Source organism: Heterocephalus glaber, unplaced genomic scaffold, assembly GCF_053883595.1.
Source record: "Heterocephalus glaber isolate CG9 unplaced genomic scaffold, H.glaber_assembly_v1.0 deba00001428, whole genome shotgun sequence".
Classification (NCBI taxonomy): Eukaryota; Metazoa; Chordata; class Mammalia; order Rodentia; family Bathyergidae; genus Heterocephalus; species Heterocephalus glaber.
In genome coordinates this window covers 19,530,792-19,554,929 of record NW_028258293.1, presented here as the reverse complement: position 1 = coordinate 19,554,929, position 24,138 = coordinate 19,530,792, and the positions used below count along the sequence as shown (strand labels likewise).

Genomic DNA, 24,138 nt, shown 5'->3' with positions numbered 1-24,138 from the left:
ACACAATTTTTTCTCTGGATATTTTTGATCCTCATATGGTTAGATCTGTGAACATGGGACCTGAGGATGTGGGGGGCCAACTGCATTTGTGGATGTGTGTAAATTTTTCTCCCCCACTTCCTCCTCCTGGATAGGGCACATACTTGTCTAAAATAGCAGAAGATGGTAGCATCCTAATATAGAGTTGATGCCCATAGGATGGGACATGCATGGGATTGCTGATTATTTTTCAGCTGATACACACAAAGGAAAGAACAATCCTTTAATTCTTTTCCGCTTTTTCTTCTTCAGTCCCTGAGAAGTGGATGAAGCTGATAATGATTAAAGATTGAAAAGCAGAGTTTCAAACTCATAAGCTTACAGAGCTAGGCAGGTAATATAAATGAGTAACATGGGCTGGGATGCAAAAAGGCAGAGGTAGCAGGAGAACCACAGGGATGGCACCTTTCCTTTGGCCATAGAGTGAAAAGAAATGTGGAGACATGAGAGAGGATATTCCACTTATCAGGGATAGCCACTAATGTGGCTTCAAGTGGTGGTTGCTCTCAGGAATATGGATTCTCTATCTTCAGAGCTTCTATTTTTCCAAGAGAATCTAAAGACAGAAATATATGAGATGTCTTGATTTTCAGTTGTTGACAGTTATACTGAATTTAACTGTAGGTCAACCTTAAAAGACTACTCCACAGGTTATGGCCTCTGGGCAAAATGGGCCATGTGGAGGAAGCCAATTAGCTGTGTACAAAAAAGGTAGGGAGTGGGGCGAGAGTAGAGAGAGGGAGAGTGAAAGCTAGAGAACCTGGGCAGATGAGTCATCTTGAATCTTGTGAACTCTGAAATGGATTGGGAGGTAGGACCTGAGTCTCAAGTAAAAGAATGATGTATGTGTACTTGAGAAACTTAAAGGAAGACCAGCTGAAGTCAGGACAGTTTCTCATTGTGATGTATACAACTGGGGTTACAGGTCTGAATTTTAACAACCAAAGTTTTCCCCTTTACTTTTACAGACTGAAGATTTCAATTTTATGCTGTCTTTAATTTTTGAAAAGTATAATGCATCAATGTAAATAAGAAAACAAAGAAATTATCTAAATGTTTTATTTATTTATTTTTTGGGGCACAAATATTTTTGCATCTCTCAGACTCTTCTTGCTGGAAAAAATTAGAGCTAGTGATACATTTGTTAATGGAATTTTAAAAATGTGCTTTGATGTGTACAGGTAATGTACTGCTTAGGTATGTTAATAATAAATTAAAGTTAAAATTGTTGCCATATTAGAGAAAATGAATAGATTAGTCTCAGTTTAAAAATTAGTTTGGAAGTAAATAAGCTGGAAATATCAAAGCTGAACAATTTAGCTTTAGATAGCACTGTGCTACATTTAAGTTTTGATGACTAATACTCAGTTACACAGTGTAATATCTTTCAGAGCACCTGACATACACAGGTTGAGCATCCTTAATCCAAAAATCCAAAATCCAAAATGCTCCAAAATTTGAGCACCAATACGACACTACCAAGTAGAAAATTCTATATCAAGAAACTTCATTTCAATCATAAAACAATTTAAAATATTGTATAAAATTTTCTTCAACCTATATTATAAGGTGTATATGAAACATAAATGAATTTCATGTTTAGACTCAGAGCTCATTCCCAAGGTATCTCATTATGCAACTATTCCTAAATCAAAGAAGATCCCAAATCTGAAAACACTTCTGATCCAATCATTTCAGAATAAGGATACTGGACTAGTAGGAGATATTTGACAAACTGTTGAATTTTATACTTTTTACTCAAACACAGTACTTTTCCTTAGTAATAGCTTCTGTAGCTCAGGTAAAACTAGAAATTTCTAAGGGTATTTTTGTTTTTTCTTATAGAAGTCTATTCTAGAGAAAATAGCAGCAACAGCAAGAAAAGAAAGTTGGTGTATGTTGTGAAAAGTGATTGCACCTCAACTGACTCAGAGAAGAGTACCTGGCCCCTGTCTGTTTATAGTCCCTGCTGGCAATGGTGGTGTTAGATTCCCCAGCCTCCTCCTAGTGCTCTGTTTATTGTGGTTTTGCAGAGATTATATCTCAAGTCATGGGAATTTTCATGGCGTTTTTCTTTCTTTTTTGGTACCGGGGATCGAACTCAGGACCTTGTACTTGTGAGGCAGGCAGAGGAACCACTGAGCTAAATCCCCGGCGCCATGGCATTTTTCTAAACTTTTTTTCCTTCTTTTACTTGTGCCTGGCTAAGAAGGACATGCCAGGTGATGTAAGTGTCTCCTTTTCAGAGCTCAGAAAGACTGTGGGCTGTGGGTCCGGCCTGGTCTCAGTGACTCTGGCACCCTCCTCCCCTAGACTCAGCCAGCCTGGAGACCCATTTACAGATGTGTGCTGATGAACTCTTGTTGGTCCTTGAGCTTTGAAAGGTCCTTTGTCCCACTGGGATAATATCAGGACACATCCAAGCTAGAAAGGCTGCGGGAGAAAGGCTGTTTGGAGGTAGGAGAATAGGATCCAGAAAGGAGTAAAGGGAAAAGAAGGCTCCCTTTGGAGAACTCCATTGTCCTGAGCTGATCCCTGTTAGGAACTGATGATGAATTTTCTTCTTTGGTTCTTTGGCTCTTTTTATTTCCCCATCTAGAGCCGAATGTGGATCAGGAAAGAAACCAGCGTCTGGTGTTCCTCCTCACTTCTTGTCTAAACTTCAGCTTCCAGGCATCGTACTGTAGTTTTGGGTGGACTCTTGGGCTCTTCTGGGTTTTTGTCAGTTTTCTTTGATTCTTCATTAGGATTGCCTTCTTCTGCCTTCTCTTCCTTTACTACTTTGGTTTCAATCATTTCCTTCTGCTGATTCTTGTTTGTAAAAGGGAAGGCCTTCACATACCTGTAAACAGAAACATAACATTATTAAACCACATTTTAAAATAAATACATCCATATTCATCAAGAAAAATCCCATAAAATTAAAGGGAGAAACTTCTATGTAACACACATTGCAGCAGATAATGCTTTGTCTGCAATGGCACATATTGTCACAGTTGCCTGAGTACCTTCATTTCAGAGTGATGCTAACGTGTGCATGCTCAAATATACACCCTCACTGTAATCAATTCATTTACATCAGACAGTAGGTTCACAGGCCTATCATTAGGCTGGCCTCCCTCACAACTCTTGCATTAAAAGCATGGAACCAAAAATCAAATGGAACACATAACTTTTCTCTACATGTCAAATTTTCTGTTTTAGTCTTTTATTTTCAAAGGGCTCACCACTGACAGATATCTACACCCTGGATGACATACTCATGTTGACATAGTAGGAAAGATTAGGTGGTAGGGAGGAGAGGTGAAATGAGGGAGAAATTGTCCGGCATAGGAAGAGAGCCATCTCCATTTTGACCCACAAAATGCCAACAACAACACTAGAAAAACACAAGACAGGGATGTGCCAAAGATGACGAGACTAGCAATGTGCCAGTAATCCCACCTTTTGACGTAGCAGACTGCCAGACCAGCTGCAGCACCGAAGAACAGCAGAGCGAGCACTAGCAGAGCCGTGGGGACACCTGGGGAAACAGATGGGTCTGTTGGTCCTTCACCTACCTGCTGTGCGTCCGTGCATTTTATCTGTACACCCGTGGAGACAACAGATAGTGCAGGAGAAAAGCCTTTTCTCTGACCGTTTGTGACCTTGGGCCCTCAGCAGCTTCTTTGCTTCTTGCTTATAGAATCTTTGGCCCTGTCTCTCATGCTCTCTCTAGTCTACAGAGTTGCAATGTGAAAAGTAGAGTTCATTTCCTATGGCCTTGAGGCCCTATCTAATCAAGTCTGCTGAGAGACAGAGGCCTGGAATAAAGCACTTAAGGTATAGTTCTTTGTATATATAGTAACAATAATTTATTTGTAAGAGTTTTCCAATGTGAAGTTCTTTTATACTCACAATATTGTAGCTTGATCATTAAGGTTCTTTATAGCTCTCAAGTTTTATGACTTCATTAAATTTGAGTTTGTGTTAAGTTCTTATTTGTACCTGGCAGGTGCCAAGTGGACAATCTGGAAACACGCTGGGTGCTATGTACTGAGTATTTTTTTTTTTTTTGGTACTGGGGATCTCACTCAGGTCCTTGCCCTTTCAAGGCAGGCGGAGGAACCACTGAGCTAAATCCCTGGCCCTGTACTGAGTATTTTGCATGCATGCACATAACAGAAACAGAAAGCATTTACCTCCAAACCCAGCAGCTTCATTCTTGAACCCTGCTCCACTTTCAACAGATGAATCCGTTTCTGTAGGCATGGAGCTAGTTTCCGTAAAAACTTCTGTGATGCAGATCAGTTTTTTCCTCCGTGAAGAAGAAGTGGCAGCCGGAGCAGGAGTGGTAGAAGGAACAAGGGTCGTAGAGTATGGGGCTGATGCTGAGTAGGTGCTGTCGCTGACAGTAAAGTCTGTAGTGTAGGTTTCAGTTTCAAAGTCTAATAGGGGATCAGAGGTAGTGATAATTTCTGGAACGCATGAGTTAACCCAAATATCTGCCCGGAGAGGAAAAAAATGAAACAAGAAATAAGTATACACAGCCTCCTGGTTCTATCACTCCTTAGCATTTTGCAGTGTCTCCTCTATGGCATGGTTTACAAGGTTTTCATGATCTGATCCTGTTGATCTTGTGAGACTCATGAGTGCAGGGTTTCTATGCTTGCTCCTGCCATACTGAGATTCTTTCAGTTCCCGGATATACTTTCTCCCACATCGAAGCCTTCTCCATGGTGCTTTTTTCACCTTTAAGCCTCTCTGCCACTCTGTACTTGGCTAACTCCTACCTATCATTCAGGCTTTGGATTGACCACATCTTTCTCGGCAGACTTGTTGACCAGATGGGTCCCTGGACGCGTCTTCTTGTATCCCCAAGTACTTCTCTTGTCACAGTTCTTGTTACACTGTTCCCCACTGGCCTGTCAACTCTGTGAAAGCAGGAACCCTATTTTACCTGATCACTGCATGTCCACTGCACCTGGCACATAGTACATGCTCAGTAAATATTTAATAAAGAGGGAAGAGAAAAGGAAAGCTTAAAAGAAGTAAGGAGTAGATGGAGAAAACAATATACACATGTGATGCCACTTTGGGATAAGATCTGCTAAAACCAAATTTCTCTGCACTTATTTGAAAAAATTGAAAGGTGGGGTGCAAGGAAAGAATGTATATTTGTTTTCCAATCTGTTGAATATGGTAGAGAGGAAACCAACATTTATTAGTGTCTTACTCTGGGTCAACCATGACACTGGGTGCTTAAATAGATATCTGTTATCCATTTTACCAAACTCTCATTTATACCAGACACTGAAGTCTAGAGAGACTGAATAACTCACTCAAAGACACACAGTTAGTGGCAGAGCAATTCAATATGTTATAATATGAATTTGCATGATTTTTAAATACCTGATTATACGTGGCAGTGCATAGCATCAGCCAGAATGATAGCTATGAAGTAAAAGTTATTGCGTTAAGTTGATTTGATTTTGAAAATTAAATGAATTACCAAAGTCACAAATAATAATAATATAACATTTTCACCACATTTGCATTAAGTTTGTATTTTATACTATTTTTTACTTTGAAAATATCTTTGTTCAAATGGACAACATCCTTATTTCTCTGCCTTGAACTTTTAATTACATTTCCCATTCTTGAGCCCTTTTTTTTTTTTTTTTCAGAACTGGGGACCGAACTCAGGACCTTGCGCTTGCCAGGCAGATGCTGGCACCACTGAGCTAAACCTCTGGCCCTCTTGAGCCCTTTTAAGGCTCATCCTTCACACAGTGAACATTTTTCAATATTAGGGCAAAAAGGCACAGTTAGCTCAATAGACTATCTTGGGTACTAAAAATACACAGACAAATAAGGGAGGTTCCCACTTCCAGAACAGGAGAAGCATTTTGGGGGAGCTCACTGGGGATTCAGAAGAGAGACCTTTTGGTGGCGTACAGGGGGATAACGTGTACATTCAACAAATATTTATGTAGCACCAATTCTGCACTGGGCACTGTTCTAGGTGCTGGGGACATGATGCAATTGAGAGAAAGTCTAAGGGACTTCTACACTATTGGAAAGATGGAGATAATGAAAAAACAAACAAGCCAGAAATTTCAGTGGTTGATAAATGGTAAAAAGAAAATTAAGAAGATGCAGGTTAAACTAGTGAGGGTGAGCAATGAGGGTCAGACACTTTGGACAGGGTAAGGAGAAGGTCTCTTGGGGAGCTGACACATAAGCTGAGAACTGAATGATGAAAAGCAGTCAGTCATTGAAGATCTAGGGTAGAAACACTCTAAATAAAGAGAACAGGAGCCAGCAGTTGAATGAACGTGGCCCAGGTGAAGAACAAGAAATCCAGTTTGGCTAGAATAAAAGAGGGAACAGTCAGCTGAACAGCATGATCCAAAGCTGGAAAGTATAGCTATGCTGGGAAAATGACAAGGAGAACAGTGGCTAGAGTGTATGGTGTGTGTGTGTGACTGGGAGTATGAAAGACAGCAGAGGAGGATGGGAACTTAGGTCAGGGCCAAGATTCACAACTGCCATATTAAAGAGTCTGAAATTTGTTTGTGGGAGAGGAGATTTTCAAATGAGGTCCACAAACCTCCTAAATAACATGGAGAAGTTCTCATGCATGTCTATTTTTATGTTCAAAAGACCTCACAATTTACATCAGTTTCTCAAATGGGAAGCCATCCTGGTCTGTGGAGCAGAGGAGTAACATGATTACCATGGAGAGATATAGAGGATAAAATTCATAGGGAGAAGATAAAATCCAGGAGGAAAGAAATTATGCCATTCCATAGAAATAGGAGGATTCAGCAATATCTGGAATCTGAAAACCTAGATCTTAGAAAGACTGAAAATAGACCCCAAATCCATCCATAAGCGGCTCTTAAAGCTATGATATAATGACTCACCGAAGTACTACACAACCATTAAAAATGAGAAATATCTCTATGTACTGATGAGAAGAAATTTCTAGAATTTAAGTGGAAAAGGTAGTGTGAAAAGTAGTGTACATGGTATGCTACTTTTTTGTAAGAAAGAAAGGGAAATAAGTCAACACACAGACACAGAAATGCACACACACACACACACACACACACACACACACACTTTTCTTTATACATAAAACAACCAGACGGTTAAAGCAGAAATAAATAAAAATGGTGAGAGGAAGCAGTGTGGAAGTGTTAGGAGTAAAACTTCTCTGACTATATTTTTTAAAAGTATATTTGGGACAACTGAACCATGTAAATATTTTACCTTTTCAAAAAAAAACCAAACAAAAACAAACCAAAAATAGAACAAAAGTCAGAAACAGAAGCAAATGAACCTCACTTATTTAAAAATGATAATACGAAAAAGATAAAAATGATAATACGACCACATGTAGTAGCAATTTTTGCAAGTCAATTTTGGACACAATTCCCTCATCAGACATCCTTGCAAGGATATCTTCTAAGAACTAAACTGCTTACCAAGAAATCTCAAATTTCTCTCAGTAGATTTGTTATTCCTAATGATGTTGGATTTGTACTTTTATTTTATTTATTTATTTTTTGGTACCGGGGATCGAACTCGGGTCCTTGCACTTGCGCAGCAGGCAGCGAAACCACTGAGCTAAATCCCCGGCTCCAGGATTTGTATTTTTAGAACTGTTGTAAGATAAGAAAAAATATTGTTTACTGGGAGCTAAGATTTTCAATATAGGAGAAAATCGATGCAAATACAAAACAAAGTAAATTAAGAAAAAATAATTGTTAAATTTGAGTTGAAAACATCAGTATGAGCTCACAATTTACATACACACGTATAGTATATGCAGGTACAACAGACTCTTGAGTTACGACCAGCCTGATATATGAACAATTTGGGTTACCACCAGAATTTTAGTTTTTAACTTATGATTAGAGTCTTGTATTATGACCTAAATGCTAGCTACTTGTGCTTCAGAAGTCTCAGATACAGATTTAACCCTTAAAGAGTTCTGGAAGGAGCATTACAACATCCTTTCCTGTGTGGGGTCAATTGAGAAGTCCTGGGCCAGTGTCTCTCTCAGGACACTGAGATCTGCCTGGATACAGGAGAGAGACTGTGAAGGTTGTGTGGAGGAGCCTGAGGCTTCACAGACCAACGAGAGTTACAAGCAGCCCTCACGAATAAATTGAGTTCATAAGTCAAGGGTCCACTGTAACTTCCTGGCTGCGCATTGAAAAGGGCGGAGAAGGAATGGAAGCTCCAGTGGTAATGGAACAACTTGCACGCAGATCTTGGTTTTTCACTAACATTCCCATTAAAAATCAGGCCTCCTTTGAGTACAAAGTGGCCTGGGACATGGTAGAATGGTAGGAACCAAAGAGTTACTCAAAACTGAAGAGGATAAGACACAACAGCCAACTAGAAGGTGATGATACTTGCCAGATTTGGGACAGTTTGAGCATCCAAAAGAATAAAAATAATTACAAGATTGACTATAACATATTGAACAAATAAAATATCATGTGTCCATGGTAGTATAAAGTGGAGAGAGAAAGTGTGTGTGTGTGTGAGAGAGATTTTTAAAAATAAAAATGCTAACTAGTAAATGTAGAAGAAAGGATAAATTTAGAAAAAATATGAATTTGCAGCCCCTAAATAATAACTGATACCAGCAAAGATCATTGATGGTCGCTTAAACTGTTAGGTAGAGGTAATTTGGCATCAAGATATTTGCATGGTGCTCACATTACACACTAATTGCAAAGGGGCAGCCATATCACTGTAATTTTATTAGAGGGATTTGACAGTCATCACCATAATCAAGTGACTAAAGTTAGCGTAATTAATAATGGGACATAGCAACACTGTCTTTTGTTGTGATGTGATCCAAAGCATACAATATCTTCCGTAAAATATTTTTGCCAAAAATATTAACTATGAGTCTGATTAAGCCACTTGACCTAAATTTCAGTATACAGGAAATACAGGCATTGAGAGTACAAGTTAAAACCAGGAGGAAACAGACAAGTCCAAGTCTTCTTCCTCCTTTTTGTTTGATCCAGAGAGCTGGCATCATATCATCACATTGACAGTTGGCAGGAAGGCTAGGCAATCAAAAGGCAAAGCCATTTGGCAGGCAGGGGCTGGTTGTGAGGTAAGCAGACATGTGAATCACTAATCCCCTACCTAAAGATAACAAGCTTAAAGGCAGAGAAGAAAGGGAGGATTGTGAAAAAATCGTAGAAGAAACTGTGTGGTCCAATCTTGACTCTGTCACTAATTGACTATGGGATTTGTGCAGGTTAAAGCTCCATTCTTACCTATAAAGGTTTCATCTGTCAAGTGAGAGAATTGAACAAGGTAGACAGATGTCTCTAAGGGTCTTTCCTATGCAAAACCCCCCTGGATCAGAGCACTGCTTGGTTCCTATGTTGTCTTCCTGGGTTAGTTTTGGGAAGTATTGTCTTCCTGGATCTCTTAGGTCTTAAAGAATGATTTTGAAATCTGTCTAGTGTATGACCACTCAGCATCTAACCTTAAGAAGATTAGATATATGGGTATATGTCAAGGTAATGGATCAGACAGAGGTTTTTATGACAAACTGAAATGAGTGCTTAGGAAGGAAAACCTTCATAAGAAATTACTTGGGTAAAGCACTTGGGCTAAGGCACCCAAGTTTCCCTAGCAAGGTTTATGGCACAGTTGCATGACCATCAACAAATCAATTCTACTTTCTAGCTTCAATCTCTTCCTCTATAAAATGGAGATTGGGTTTTGTTCCTAAAAACTTCAAGTGTAGCATCTGAGTTTCCTCACCAATAAAGGAATATGGGGCAATGGAAAGAGTATGGTTGGATCTGAGTTACATCTTCATAGTAACGAGGCTGCTATGGTTCAGATATGGTCTGAGTGTGTCCCCAAAGATTCATGCAACAGAAGCTCAGTTCTCTGTGTGGCAGTATTAAGAGGTGGTGGGACCTTGAAGAATGGGACCTGTTTGGAGGTTTCTTTGAAGGAACTGATGCAGCTCTTGTGAGATTCCGATTATTTCTCCAAAGAGTGCTGTTATCCTGGGTTATGCTCTGGCTTCCTGTCTCACCATGTGCTTTCTCCCCATCACACATGTTCCTGCCATTGTGATGCCACCCACTCTGAAGTCTTCCTCAGAGCCAAGCTGCTGCCGCCGCCATGCCCTTGAGGCCACAGAACTGTGAGCTAAATAAGCCTCCTTTCTTAATAAAGTACTCAGTCTCAGATATTTAATTACAGTAATGGAACATGGACAGAGACTTTAGACAAGTGTACTTACATCTCCTGAGCTAAATTTCTTTATCTGTAAACTGGGATGATAAAGCATACCCACAGGGAAGCTGTCAAGGTTCAGTGAGATAACTAACCCATCATGTGCCTCTGTACATTTGGTTCCCTCCCTTCTTGGTTTGTCTTACAGGAAGTAGGGGTAGTAGAAGTGGTAAATGAACTTTCTGGAGTGTCTGCTCCTTAGGGTCAGCATTCTGTCATATTTCCCCTAACTTTTTCCTCTGAGGGGCATACTGCCCGCTCTAGTCTGGTCTGAGAGGCAGGCTTGGGAGACTTAGGTGACCATTGCCATGATTGCTTCTGTGCTGCTTAGGGTTACTCTTCCTAGACAGATCATAGAGCTCCTGACAGCCCAAGAAGACATGCCACACTGAAGAGAATCCGACTCACCAGATGAGTTGTGACAATAGGCCCTGAACTTTTGGTGAGCTCTAGCTTTCCAAATCAGGATGCCTTTCCCATTCTTCCCACACTTGGGGTTCTGGTTAATCCGAGGGATGACAGGGTATTGTTCTGCAACCCATCCATAACTGTAAAAGAATATACACTAGTTGAATAGACTAATGATTAAAAGGCACCATGTCTATTGCTGAGCAAGGACACAGGGCAAAAAACCTCTGGCAGCGTTAGTGAACTCAGCTGTTTCTTACCTGCAAGTTTCAAAACCAGACAGCAGTGCTGCTTCGACTTGGGCTTTGCTGGCCAAAGTTAGTCCAAGAAGCTTGCAGGCCACCTGGGCTTCTGTGAAATTCAGCTGTGGGTCTACCTTTTTGTTCACAAGGGCAACTCCCATAATTCTGCATGACGTTGCAAAAAGCTCTGCAAAAAAAATTATTAGGTCCTCAGTTTGCTGTCATCTTTGTTTCCAGGCCTCAGGCTGTCCTTCTTTGCAGAGAATTATTGTCTCAGTGTAGTAGTGAGGTCTGTGTGGCTGCAACTGAATTTAGAAATAACAAGACACAGGCCAGGAATTTCTCACAAGGGATGAGTAGACAGATGCTTGCTCTGGCCCAAGCTATAAATCTCACTGGATTAAAGTCCATCCTATTCCTCTGCACTAAGGTACCTCGTTTATCACATGAGGGTTTTGTCTACTGGTTCTTGGGGTAGAGTCTAGGTGATACAGTTGCCACCAACATTTCTGGACTCTGTAAAGTAAAGCATCTAAGACTGAGAAAGACAGAATTCAGGGCTCTGGTTAATAGAATACCTGGCAATACTAGTAATGCTCTAAAGCAGTGGTGGCAAACCTGTGGTATGTGTGATGCAGTGGGCTGTTTGTATTGTTGAAAATTCTAAAATGTTCGCCATCACTGCTCCAAACCCATGTGGTTAGGGACATTCATTTTGAAAAGGCTGAAAATCTTGCACTTTTACAGAAGATAAACTCTCTTGGTGTCAGGTCTTCACCGACCATTGGGGGGCAGGCTTACTTAGAAGTTCCTGGAGGAGCTGGGCAGGCAATAAATCTTGCATGGCAGAGAAACTAAATAAAGGAAGTGGAGTTTTAGTCATACCTGGGCTTGGATCTCGCCTCTGCTGGCACTAGCTGTTACCTTGGGCTAGTTATTTTACCACTTTGAGCCTCTGTTTTCTTATTTATAGTATAGAGAGTAACACTATCTACTGCGTAGATAGTAAAGGTTAAGTGAATGCTTAACACAAAAATGCTCATGAGGCATAGTAGGCACCTATACATAATCATAGATAACAGATTGCCATTATGTTGTCATCAAAGTGTTTTGGTTGTAGTCTGGTGATGATTGATCTTTCTGGGGAAGCTGAGGTAATTGAACTGTTAGGATATTCATTATATTTTTACTCAAAATATAATGGACTTGGGAGCTCTTTTAATCCCTCTGGGTTCTGGGATGTATAGACCTGTATGAAATTGTCACATTGGATTATATTCAAGGACATTTTTCCTGTTGGGCTTTACCTATGAAAATCCCTAAAAGGACATTCCAATCTTCCAAGTAATTGCTTGTACAGCTCTCTGTGTAATGGATGCTCAAATGCCTTGATCACTTTTGAGGTTGGTATTTCAAGGTTGGAAACATTGAAGGAGGCTTTCTAAATTCTCTGTGTGATCTTGCTCTGCTCAAGAGGAAGGAATGTGTATATGATGTTTAGTATTTGTGAATGGCTGTGTTCTCTTTCATACCTCACTCTCATCAAGAGAGAACAGAGTCAACATCCAATATGACTTTTTATGACTAGGGTGTCAAACAACTGTGTATGACTGTGTGTACTAGTGCTAGTACCCATACCAGTACTGACATTAATATTAATAGCAATACTAATAGTAATTCTAACACCTGTCATCTGTTGATCTTACTCTGTGCTAATTCTGCCTCTTTTAAGAGAAAAACTGAGGCTCAGAGAGATTAGGTAACTTTTTAAAGACCAAAGACATAAAGCAACTAGAAAGCAGATTGGGAGAACAAACCCATTTTTGCCTAAAACCCTAGGTTGCTGGGTATGGTGGTGCTCACCTATAATCCCAGCACTTGGAAGGCTGAGGCAGGAGGATTGCTGCAAATTTGAGGTCAGCCTGGGCTACATGGTGAGGCTAAGGCCAGCCTGAACTACATAGTGAGACCCTGTCTCAAAAAAAACAACAACAAACAAACCAAAAAATCCCAGGTTAATTATGACATTGTTCTGCTTTCCATATACTATGGGAAGACAGACAGACAGACAGACAAACATACAATTACCCAATTGTTCTGGAATTTGGCTCCTTTAGCTCAAAAGCTTACTATCACTCAGACCTGGTATGGTTGCTTCTTTGGAAATTGACTGCAAAGAGGGTTTGTTCTTTATACTACAGAGTGTTCTTACTACTCTGTTATAACTAATCTTTATTGTAGATATCTAGAGTAGTGATGGACCTATTCTGGGTGAATAGACTTTGCCTTAGTTACTTTTGCTATCATCAACTGGCTATTACAAGAACCCTGGGCAAATCAGTATCGTCATCTATAAAATGGGGATGATTACACCTTTGCAGGATTTTTATTTGGAATTAACTTAGATAACTTGTACCTAGCAGAGACTAGATTCATAGAAGATATTCAACAAATATTATCCATTTTATGCTTTTCTATTTCATTTAGAGATAAAAATAGGGGCCCGACTTTGACCTCTTCCTCAAGATTTCTTAGAAAATAGCAAGTATAGTAGAAACAATATATGGTTAGGAATCAGAGTTGAATTCAGTCCCAAGTTTAGTACTTACCACCTACATGACCTTGGGCAAGTCACCGGGCTGCGCTAAGTCTGTTTTTTCATCTATAAAATGTTTTCTTGGGAGAATTAAATGGAAGCATATAGATATCTATGTATCTGTCTGTCTCTCTGCATAATAGACCCTCAAAGTCCATCTCCATCCACTCACCTGCATTGCCACCTGATTCTATAGTCTTAGCTCTTTCCAAAAATTTCATCTCCTTAGGAAATATTTGCCTTTGAGAATGGTGCAAAGAGTGTGCTGGAATCATTATCAAGGAGAGGTTTCCAAAATAGTTTGAGTAATAGCAGCATTGTGGAGAAAAGGGAATAGTCCCCCCATAAGGGGGATTTCAAAGAGGACCAAGTATATTTAAAAGAAACAGTTCTGGTATTTGAAAAAAACCCCCCAAAACCCAATCATATAACTCAAACTTCTCTTGTAAAATTAAAATACAATCTATAAATCAACAATGAATGTCTGTTCCTGACATATTTTATTTCTAAGGGCATCTTTCCAGCAGAGGAATAAACAATTTCCCCTTTAATAAAAGTGCTCAGATTTTCATCTGCCCAAAGCTATAATAAGTGATTTGTGGTTACATATTTTTTCCAACAGTGCAGAATAAGTTTTCCATTTAGGCATCTCAAAAGCTCAGAAATCCCTTTAAGTCATTCCTTTGGTAGGCAAATTTGCTGATGGCAAATTGTCAAAACTTATGTTATATTTTCATAATTTTTTTCCAGTTAATTTACTGCATATTAAAAACATTGCATTCCATTTATATATAGCATAGTGAACTTGAAATTAAAATAATTATGCAGACACTTCTAAAAACATAAAATAGGTCAATATTTACTGGAAGTTACCCATTTTTCTGAGGCTTAGTCATTGCTTTAAATTTTTCACAATCATAGTTTCCTTCTTGAATGAGATATTTTTAAAATATTATTTCTTGTCAATGTTTTATTTCAAAATATTATTATTAAAGTACTCCATAACAAAAAATAAAAGTCAAAATGATGTAAAAGTAAATATAAATCATTTTGGTGAAGTTGACAATATGGTAAAAACATTTCTGGCTAAACAATACTACCAAGTAGATCTTCCGTGGATCTTGAGGGCCGCCTCTGTTCCCCAAAATCCATAGTTAAGATTGTAGTGGGCACAGGACAGTTTCCAAGGCCTTGCCTTACCTCAGCTTGCAGATCTGGTGAGAAACCTACCTTTTACTTGGACAGAACCTTGGACCAGAAGTCCTGTGGTCCATATGGTGGCAAGAAGCAACACCAGGCTGCCGCACTTGGTCATTGTGCAGAGTCCTGGGAGCCGAGAAGGCACTGCAGATGGCCACAGGCACAGGCAGTAAAGGAGATGGATGCTCAATCACCGGGCTGGATGGAGAGTTCTGGAAATATGTAAAACTGCTCTACTTCATAACAGAGACATCCGGATTTCCCTGCTTTCAAGCTGTGACTTGTCAAGGTCACTGGGGAAAATGAGTGACGTCCCTTGAATGCCCAGGCTGTACTTTGTGGATGGCTTTCTGGAAAATTTAGCTAATGCTGACTCAGAAAACACACAAGTGAGGAAGGCAGATAGCAGAGCTGCAAGTTTTCTCAGTTCCCTTATTCCCTGCCCCTGGCCTGCCTTGGGGGCTCAGTTCTCCCATGTGCTTTGTTATTGCTTACGGAGCCATTCATTCATTTATTCCTAAGAATGTCTGTCTCTAAAGGAGATTAAGCATGGTTTGCACTTCTTTCCCTCTCACAATCGGCGATTTTTTCCCCCTCCTCAGTTGCATTTACTTTTAATATATAGGGAAATGATTTTAAGGGTCATGAAAGTAAATGCCCACTTAAATACCATGCCTTCCTTCGGGACTTTTAAAAAATATACATATATACATTGGCGATCTCAACACCACTACAGAGGATACCTTTTTCAAAGAAACCAAAAACATATAAAAGTTCATATTTACAAAATGCAAGATGTAATTTTCAAAATTATTCATCTTACACTTTACAAAAGGATTTTTTACTTTACCATAGTGTCACCAAAGGGGTTCTTCATATAAGTTTTTCTTTAGTAACTGCTGTTGTATACTGATAGACTAGAGACTCCACCCTTCTCACCTGAGGAATATGAGGGTTATCTGCACTGTATATGAGCAGAGTACATGCTGTTTTCCCAACAGGATTTTCAGTGGTTTGCCCTCATGGCTAAGACGTATGCCTTGTATCTAGATGTTCCCCTAAAGCCTCATGTGCTCATAGGTGGGGTGGCTGGATCTAAGGTGTGTGAATGTGGATTAAGGTTGTGATAAATTAGTTCACTGATTGGTTTAGCACAGTTCTGGGTGTGGATAATGGGAAGGCCCGCTCTGGATGTGTGTGGCAACAATCAATAAGCCTATAGCCTGGATGGAATATAAAAGGAGAAGTCGTAAAGCAGGCTCACTGCTTGCTGGTGGCTGCTTCCTGCCTGCCACACCATGGACTGTTTCTTCTTTGTGATTCCCCTCTGCCATGACACCTTACCTTGGAGCCAGCCAACTATGGACTGAAACCTCTACAAACTGTGAGCCAAAATAAACCTTTCCTCCTTTGACTTTGGGTTTTGGGTATTTTGTTTTAGCAACGAGAACAATAACTAAGACAATGTTGTAGAAATTTTGAAATATAGCATGAAAGAAGGAAATAAAGTAGAATAAAAAGCCCTGGATTGGGCCAGGGATTTAGCTCAGTGGTTCCGCTGCCTGCCTTGCAAGCGCAAGGTCCCAAGTTCGATCCCTGGTACCAAAAAAAAAAAAAGCAAGCCCTGGATTAAACATAATATCTAAATTTTAGTTTAACTTCTAACAGTAATAATTTATGTGACCTTGAGCAAGTCATTTAACTTCTCTGGGGCTCAGTTTTGTCATTTATTGAAGAAGTTAACCAAATTCAATGAACTTAAAAATAGCATAGCAATATCATTCTGTGGTACTTGATTTACAAGGATTATTTTTTAAAATAATAATATAATATAATAATATAAGTGGGCAAATGTATTAGTCAATATAGTCTAACTGCTGAAACAAATAACCCCAAATCTCAATGCCTTAATAAATTAGAAGTTTGTTCACGTCACAATCCAATGGCTGACAGGTGGTGGTGGTGGTGCTGGTGGTAATTGTGGTGTATACATGTGTAATGGGGAGATTTTACTGCCACAGTTAATTCAGGGACAGAGGCTCCCTCTATCAGCCTCCATGTTGTTCTGCCATCACCTAGTACCTCTGCAAGATCTTCACATTGAGCACATTGAGAAAGAGTGCAGAGGAGGCTGAAGCCAGAGACTGTTTTAAGGGCCAGGCCTGGGATATATCACTTCCATCAATAGTCCATCAGCCAGAACTTTGTCACATGTTTCTACCTAACTGCCAAGGGATCATAATCTAGTCATGTGCTCTGAGTAAAAGGAAAAATAATTTGGTGAACATCGAGTGGTCTCTGACACAGTTTACCCTTCTGGTCACCCATATTGGGTTCACTATTCCTCCCACAGGTAGAATATAGTACAGTGGTACTTCAGTTCACAAACTTAATTCTCCATGGAAAGAATTAAATTTGTGGACAGAACCACCACTGTACTTTATTTTCAAGGGAAGTAGCCCAAAGTCCTGTCCAGCTTAAATCTATGATCTTCACACTAGGGTCAGTCTTCTCTCTCAGATTTGGTTGTAGCACTTTATGATCTGGTGACCTGTGAACTAAAAAAATTGTATACAATTCCCCTCCCCCACATAATGGTGAAGCAGAGCCTTGATGGCCTCAGTAAAATTTCCCATGTGTAAAGGGGAAGAACAGGAATCATAGCAATCATCTGGTCATAGTAGTTTTAGAATACCAATGAAGAGATACTCCCGTGGACTGGCTTGTCTGGGGTTGAGTGTTCCCCAAGGGTCCATTGTGATTAAAGGCTTGGGCTCCAGGGTTGTGTTGTGTTGGGAGGTAATGGAACCTTCAGGAGACAGGGCCTGTTGTAAAGTCCCTAGGTCATTAGGGGTATGAGATAGTTCTTATGTGACTCCTTTAGTAGTTCTCACAAGAGGGTTGTTATGCAAAGAGCAAGGCTGACCCATCTTCTTTCACTCTGCTTCTTAGCTTGACATGTGACCACTTGCTCCAACACAAACTCTGGCCATTGTCATTCGCCATTCACCATGAGGTTCTTGCCAAAGCTGAGCTAATGCAGGCACCACACCTTTGGACCTCTAGCACTATGAGCTAAATAAATCTCTTCTTCTTCATAAGTAGCTTGAGTCAAGTATTTTGTTATAGTGATGAAAATCTGAATAATACAACCATCATATCAGTTTTCTATTGCTGTATAACAAATTACTATGGACTTGGCCAGCGATTTAGCTCAGTGGTTCCGGCGCCTGCCTTGCAAATGCAAGGTCCCGAGTTTGATCCCCGGTATCCCCCCAAAACCAACAACTGCAACAACAACAAAAAACCAAATTACTATGGACTTAGTGGCTTAAAACAATACTTATATATTATCTTACAGTTCCTGTGGGTCAGAAGTCTGGGTGGGCTCTGATAGGTCTTCTTTGGTTCTCATCAGACAGATCAAAGTGTCACCTGGGCTGGGCTCTTACCTGGAGGCTCTGGGAAGGAATTTGCTTCCAGACTCAAGCACATAGATGGCAGAATTCACTTACTAGAGGTTGTAGAAATGAGGTACCTGTTTCCCTCCATTTTCAAAGCAGCAGCATGATCCACTGAGTCCTCTTCATACTCCCCTCTCTGACTTCTACTTTTACCACTAACCAGAGCAAACTCTCTGCTTTTAAAGACTCATGTGACTATGTTGGCCCCACTTGGATAATCTCCCTATCTTAAGGTCAGCTGTACCATCTAATGTAACATAAAAATAAAAGTTCTATCTCATATTCAAAGGCTCCATTGGTTGGGATGGTACATCTTTGGAGAGTCACTTCAGAAATTCTGTCTAGCAGAGTCACCTGTCCTTGATCAGATTCTGATTCTGTTTCTGGGAGAAATTCCCATGCCCACTATTCTCTATTGCTCTTGCCTTCCCTCTGGGAGACCTTTCATTATACATAATCTTCCTTGGACACATTTGAAGCAGGTATTAAGGAGTATGCCATCCTTATAGAAAGCATTGCTTTTGTAGTCTACTTCCTGCTGGTTTAAATCGAGAATTCCCAAAATTGTTTTATAACTTGAGCAATAACTGAAGGAGTTTTTAATACTGGCTTCTGTTGTTTTGTAAATGTGACTCCTTTACAAGCTTAGTGTTCTGATCTATTTGCTTCCGTGTGCAGTAATCATATCCCAAATCCTTTCTCGGTCATTATTCTCGAGATGTACTTTGCTTTCCCTGTGCCAGGTGCCCGCCCCGCCCCAAAATCCATTTGGAGCCACAAATGGAAGGGTCACATCCTAAATCTATTCTTTGCCGTAAGTCTCAGTTGATCTGTTCATGAGAAATTTTATCAGTTCCTTTTTTCCTCAAAGATTTTATTACTCTGTTTGGGATTTAGAAGGAGTCTAATTCTTTAATCCTTCAAAGTTCTGAATTCTCTATATTATTTTTCATTTTTCTTCCAAATAGCCAATTCTTCCTGAAGTTCTTTTTTTATATATATTATCTTGAGTAAGACTGTGGCTGAGCTTCATAGAATGAAGAGATATTTGTCTGCTGCTCAAGGTTTGGAAAGGTGATTTATTTTGAAACTCAGTATGTGACACTTTACAGTTGATACTAGCACATCTGTGTGAGGCTTAACAACTGACAGCCAGTGATATGCAATTCCAGTTTCTTCTTCTTCATTCACTCTGTCAGGTTGTACACAAGGAGCGATACATATGACCAAGAGAGGTTTACATACTCCAACACTTCATTCCCTCTAACCACCCTTCCAGTGATGGGCTATCCATGGGCTGTCTTTCAAAGTATTGTGGGTAAGACTTTATCAAACCGTTTTGTTTTATTTACAACATGGATCACCATCTTTCCAGACCTTGATATAAGATTATTTTTGACTCTTTACTGCTAAGTCACTGTTTAGCTAGCTTTCCCATTTTTGGGACACAATACCTAAGATCCACCACTTAGGGGAGGTTTAATTTGGCTCACAGTTTTAGGGGATTCAGTCCATGGTTTAAGACTGGCTATGAGGCATAAGTGTCATAGCAGAAGGGTGTGGGGAGCAAAGATGCTTAGTTCATGGTGGCCAGGAAGCAGAACAGGAGTATAGTGCCAGAGTGAAAGGGGCCAGAAACCATACATGATACCCAAGGACATGCCTCCATGACCCATCCAAACACAAACAAAAGTGTCCTTCACCAATCTCCGGCTGCTCCCAAACCAATCAAGTTGACACAATCAAGCTTAATCATTGCAGCCACTTTCTTCTATTATGGAAATTTTGTTACTAAAGCACACTTTGGGTTCAAAGATATGCATTAGCCAAGATAGACTAGCTGCTATAACAAACATTCCTGAATCTCAGTCACTTAGCATGCTTGTATTTTACTTCTTGGTCATGTCACAGTTTGATGTGGTAGGTACTCAGCAAAGATCCTGTTCCATCCTGCAGTTCTACCATTTCTTAAGTTTCATAGACCTCAATAGAATTCTTCAATTTTGGTAGGCAGAGCAGGGAAGAAAGAGAGTGTGGCGTATTGGACAGGACATTTTGCTTTAGGGAACTAGATCACCAAGGACTGCATTCCACTGTGCCTAGCTCCAAGAAAACCAAAACTGCAGGCAAGCTGTGGAAATAGAATTGTTTAAAACTCAGTAGTCTTTATCATAGCAAAATATATTTTAGGAAATCATGGATCAGAAGGCACAGGAAACTAGGTCCTGGAATGCACAAGAAATGAACGAGAGGAACTGACCGGCTTCTGTGAGTAGCCTATAGTACAGCGATCCAGTGGCTGGGGACCCCTGCTCGGCTCTGGGAGGCACAAACATCCAAAGGGACCTGATTCAGGGTTGGAGTAAGATTGTGGCTCAACTCTACAGAATGAAGAGGCATTTAGCTGATACTCAAGGTTTGGAAAGGTGCTTTTATTTTCAAACTCAAGTATGTGACACTCTACAGTTGATGCTAGCACATCTGTGTGAGGCTTAACAACATTAAGATTTGACAGCCGGTGATATGCAAACCCAGCATCTCCTTCTTCATTCACTCTGTCAGATTGTACATGAAGAGCAATACATATGGCTTTGTGGTGGCCAGAAAGTGAAGGTCCTTTTAGGAGGTGACATCAACAATGGTGCAAATAACATACAGTATCCCTTTGCAATTTCAAGTAGGCAACCAGACTTCTTGGGCTAAGCAGAAAGGTCAGAATTCAGAAGCAATTTAAGGGAACTTTATTTCAGATTGTTGTCACATTGGAGATACAGGGCCTATTCCCATTTCACAACTGCTTTGGGAGCAGCTGCAACTGCGTCAGGTTGATTTTTGCTTTCAGCCCTTGTAAATGCAGCTACTCTTATACTCCCTCTTGGAGATGTCCTTTTCTTCGACTTCTCTTATTCAAATGGAGTAGTGTGGTAAAGGCCTCTGCCCAGAGTTCTCTCAGGCCTTTCTATGAGGGCACTGGCAGTGCAGGAGCTCTCTGCACCTGTTCTCTCCTTATCTCACTTGGAAACAGGGGTGGGAAACTTGTGGCCAAGTCGACAAAGGACCAGCTCAGCCTAGTTCTTCTTTCAGAGAGGCTAAGATTGGCCACTTAGAGTCCAGCCCCATGGCCACTCTCTCTGTATCTCCGCTCATAGCCTGTCCTTGTGTCTGGGGGGCTCATGAAGCTCAATCTCCTTCAGTTTTATACATGCCCCTGGGAGAGTCTAGGTAAACTGTCTACTCATGTCTCCAAAATCTCTCTGCCTTGATCTGCACCTCTTGACCTTAATGGCACATCCTTGGTCAACCCTGGCACTTCTCTCAGCCATTTTCCAGCCACTGGAAATGATACCCCTCCATTAAACCTGTAGTTTTAAAGTGGGACCTAGTGTAGGGGGGTCTCCCTGAAGGGAATAATTACATTGAGCCCAATCTTTGAGCTTGGAAATGGTGTTGCTGCTAGCCTGGTTCCACTCTTAACCTCTCAGAGTAGACTGAGAAATACTAGAATAAGCTGAGATCAAGAAAGATGTCTTTTTCATGGAGATGGGGTGAGGATGGTGCCAGTATTGGGAAAAATCACAAAATGTCAGCTGTCCCAGAGTGCTCTCCACCACCTGGAATGTTTGCTTGTTCTTGTGACCAACATTTAATGACACCCGCCCAAGCATCAGCCACCACGTTAGGCACCTACCCAAGAGATAGGTAAGACATGGTTCTTGTCTTTGAGGAAAAATGCTCAGAGAGACAGATATATAAATAAGTTACAGTGATAGATTATAGGTACAAGTCAATGCCAAAAATACTTGACAAGTCCCAGGAAGCACAGAGGAGGGTGTGTCCCATTCTTGGGGGAATGTGGAAGGATGCCCTGAAAGTCTGTATGGAAGGTCTGCAGTTTTTTACGTGGTCCTCAAAAGTGTCTCGAAGAGAAAAACTAGGAGTAGAGGTACTGAGACGGGAGGAAAACAGTTCAGTTCAGGAAGCAGAGGTGGTTTGGAGAGCTGAGGGGCCAGTTGGTAAAAGGAGACTGGAATGGGAGGCATCCAGCTAGGAGACCATGGAAGGAGAGGCAGTCCTTCAGGGCAGGGCGAGGAGTGCAGCCCCTGGAGCCAGCTCCATGATTTGCTAGCTGTGTGTCCCCAGGTCTTTTTTGTGCTTCAGTCTCCTTATCTGAAAATGTGATAAGAAATATCCACTGCAGAGGATTTCCTTGAGGACTAAGTGCATTAATACCTACAGGATACTGAGAACAGTGCTTGGTTAGTAGTAAGTTCTATATGAGTGTCAGCAGCAGAAGCAAACAATAACAAAAGAAAAAGAAAAGCAACCACAACAGAACCCATACAGAAACCAACATCCCCTGCCCCCAAAACTGATGAGGGATGAATGAAGACAGTGGCTGAAAAGGTGGGGAGAGGGGTCAAACTGGAGAGGGGATGTGCTTCTTCATTTAATGCTGATTAGCTGGGATTATTCTTAAGCATACCCGTGGCTGGGAATCCCATTTGAACTGAAGCCCTAAGGTGCATGTGAACACCACACAGAATGAGAGGCTGAGCTGAATGTGCACCATGGCAGAGGTGGGGCGACTGCTTTCAAAGGGAGAGAACTAATTGGAAATAGACTGTGCTGTACAGCAGTTTGGACTTGGCATTTGAAATGGAGACCAGCACGTTTGCCATGAAAGCCATGGGGTTTCTGTGTTTTTCAAACATCTTCACTCATGTAGAGAGCTCACTGTACAGTGCTTGGACTGCCCTGCACTTAGTGAAACTCTCTGAGCGGGCTTGACACGCATCTCACTTACCCACAGCACATACCTGGAGCACACATTCAGAGGGTTGTTCTCTACATGTGCACAGCTGTGTAGTATGTCTGTCTTGCCTGTATGTGCACAGATTCGTATATATTAATTCACATTTTCCCATTTCATTTCAAGCACTGAGCTATATGTTTTTCTGAGAAAACTTTCCTACTCTGTGAAAAGAAACTGATTCCCAAGGGGGGAGGGGGAGGCTGTAAGATAGTCATGGAAAATGAGATAAGAAATGGGAAGATATTCATGTTGAGACTCCAAATTCCAGGTCTGATCCTTAGGGTCCGTACTAGCTGTTAAGCACAATTCCTTCTGATAACCAACTGCAGAAAGGAAAAGGGGGAGAGTGAGCTTCTTACTTTCCTCCCCCCTGAAGGTGTTTCAGTTCTCCCCAGCCGGCTGAGCTAGGAACAAGAGACCATCCCCTTGGGTAGAGCTCCTTGGTGTAGGTCACTTCTTGGTCCACAGGAGGCTTGGTCAGGGCAGTTTTGTTGATCCTCCAAGAACATCATGTTACTGTGTATGAATAGCTCCCCAGAGGTGCCAAGCATGAAGAGAAGCACTCTTCATTCCGTGATGGGGGCGGCATCATGTTCACACCTGGGCCTGACACATTCATTATACTTGGGGACTGAATATACCGGAGCATGGCATTGACTAGGAGTCATTGACTAGGCTTCCTATTGCTCTGTAGGCTGCTCATGCTGGAGTCCTGAGCTCCACCAGGAGTCCCTCTGGGTTGTGGAGCAAGTGGATCTTCCAAGGGGCCCATCAGACTGCTCCACACAAGACTTATAGGAATTATAGAGCCCCAGCACGATAGTCAAGATCAGCATCACTGCAGCCATCATCCAGATCACTTGCCAGTGCCGACAGAGTTTAGGATACATGACTTGTAAGAAATGGACCAATTGTTCAAGTTTGCTGTCAATGAAAAAATAGGTGGAGGATTTTAGTGTGTTTACATATGTAATTCCTGAAGCCATACTTCTCTTCCTGGGGTTTCCTTTTTTTTTGATACCAGGGATCGAACTCAGACCTTGTGCTTGCGAGGCAGGTGGTGGAACCACTGAGCTAAATCCCAGCCCTTCTGGGGTTACC

At 41.0% G+C, this 24,138-nt stretch overlaps 2 protein-coding genes across 17 annotated transcripts in view; both read right to left on the bottom strand.

Moving 5' to 3' along the window:
* Positions 1-1,084: 1,084 nt before the first annotated feature.
* Lyve1 (lymphatic vessel endothelial hyaluronan receptor 1) lies at positions 1,085-15,151 on the bottom strand. The gene is made up of 6 exons (XM_004851421.4): positions 14,791-15,151; positions 10,983-11,151; positions 10,723-10,862; positions 4,221-4,523; positions 3,484-3,562; positions 1,085-2,881 (listed from the first exon to the last, which is right to left on the bottom strand). Exons 1-6 carry the CDS (start codon positions 14,873-14,875, stop codon positions 2,695-2,697), a joined length of 963 nt encoding a protein of 320 aa, XP_004851478.1. The 5' UTR covers positions 14,876-15,151; the 3' UTR covers positions 1,085-2,694.
* Positions 15,152-20,635: 5,484 nt separating this feature from the next.
* The window catches only part of Irag1 (inositol 1,4,5-triphosphate receptor associated 1), a 111,909-nt gene continuing 108,406 nt past the window's right edge, over positions 20,636-24,138 (bottom strand). For all 16 annotated transcript variants that reach the window (XM_087211679.1, XM_087211680.1, XM_087211681.1 and 13 more), the window contains one exon: positions 20,636-23,961. In XM_087211679.1, coding sequence (XP_087067805.1) covers positions 23,718-23,961 — 244 coding nt within the window. In that variant the 3' untranslated portion in view covers positions 20,636-23,717. The remainder of the gene's footprint in view (positions 23,962-24,138) is intronic.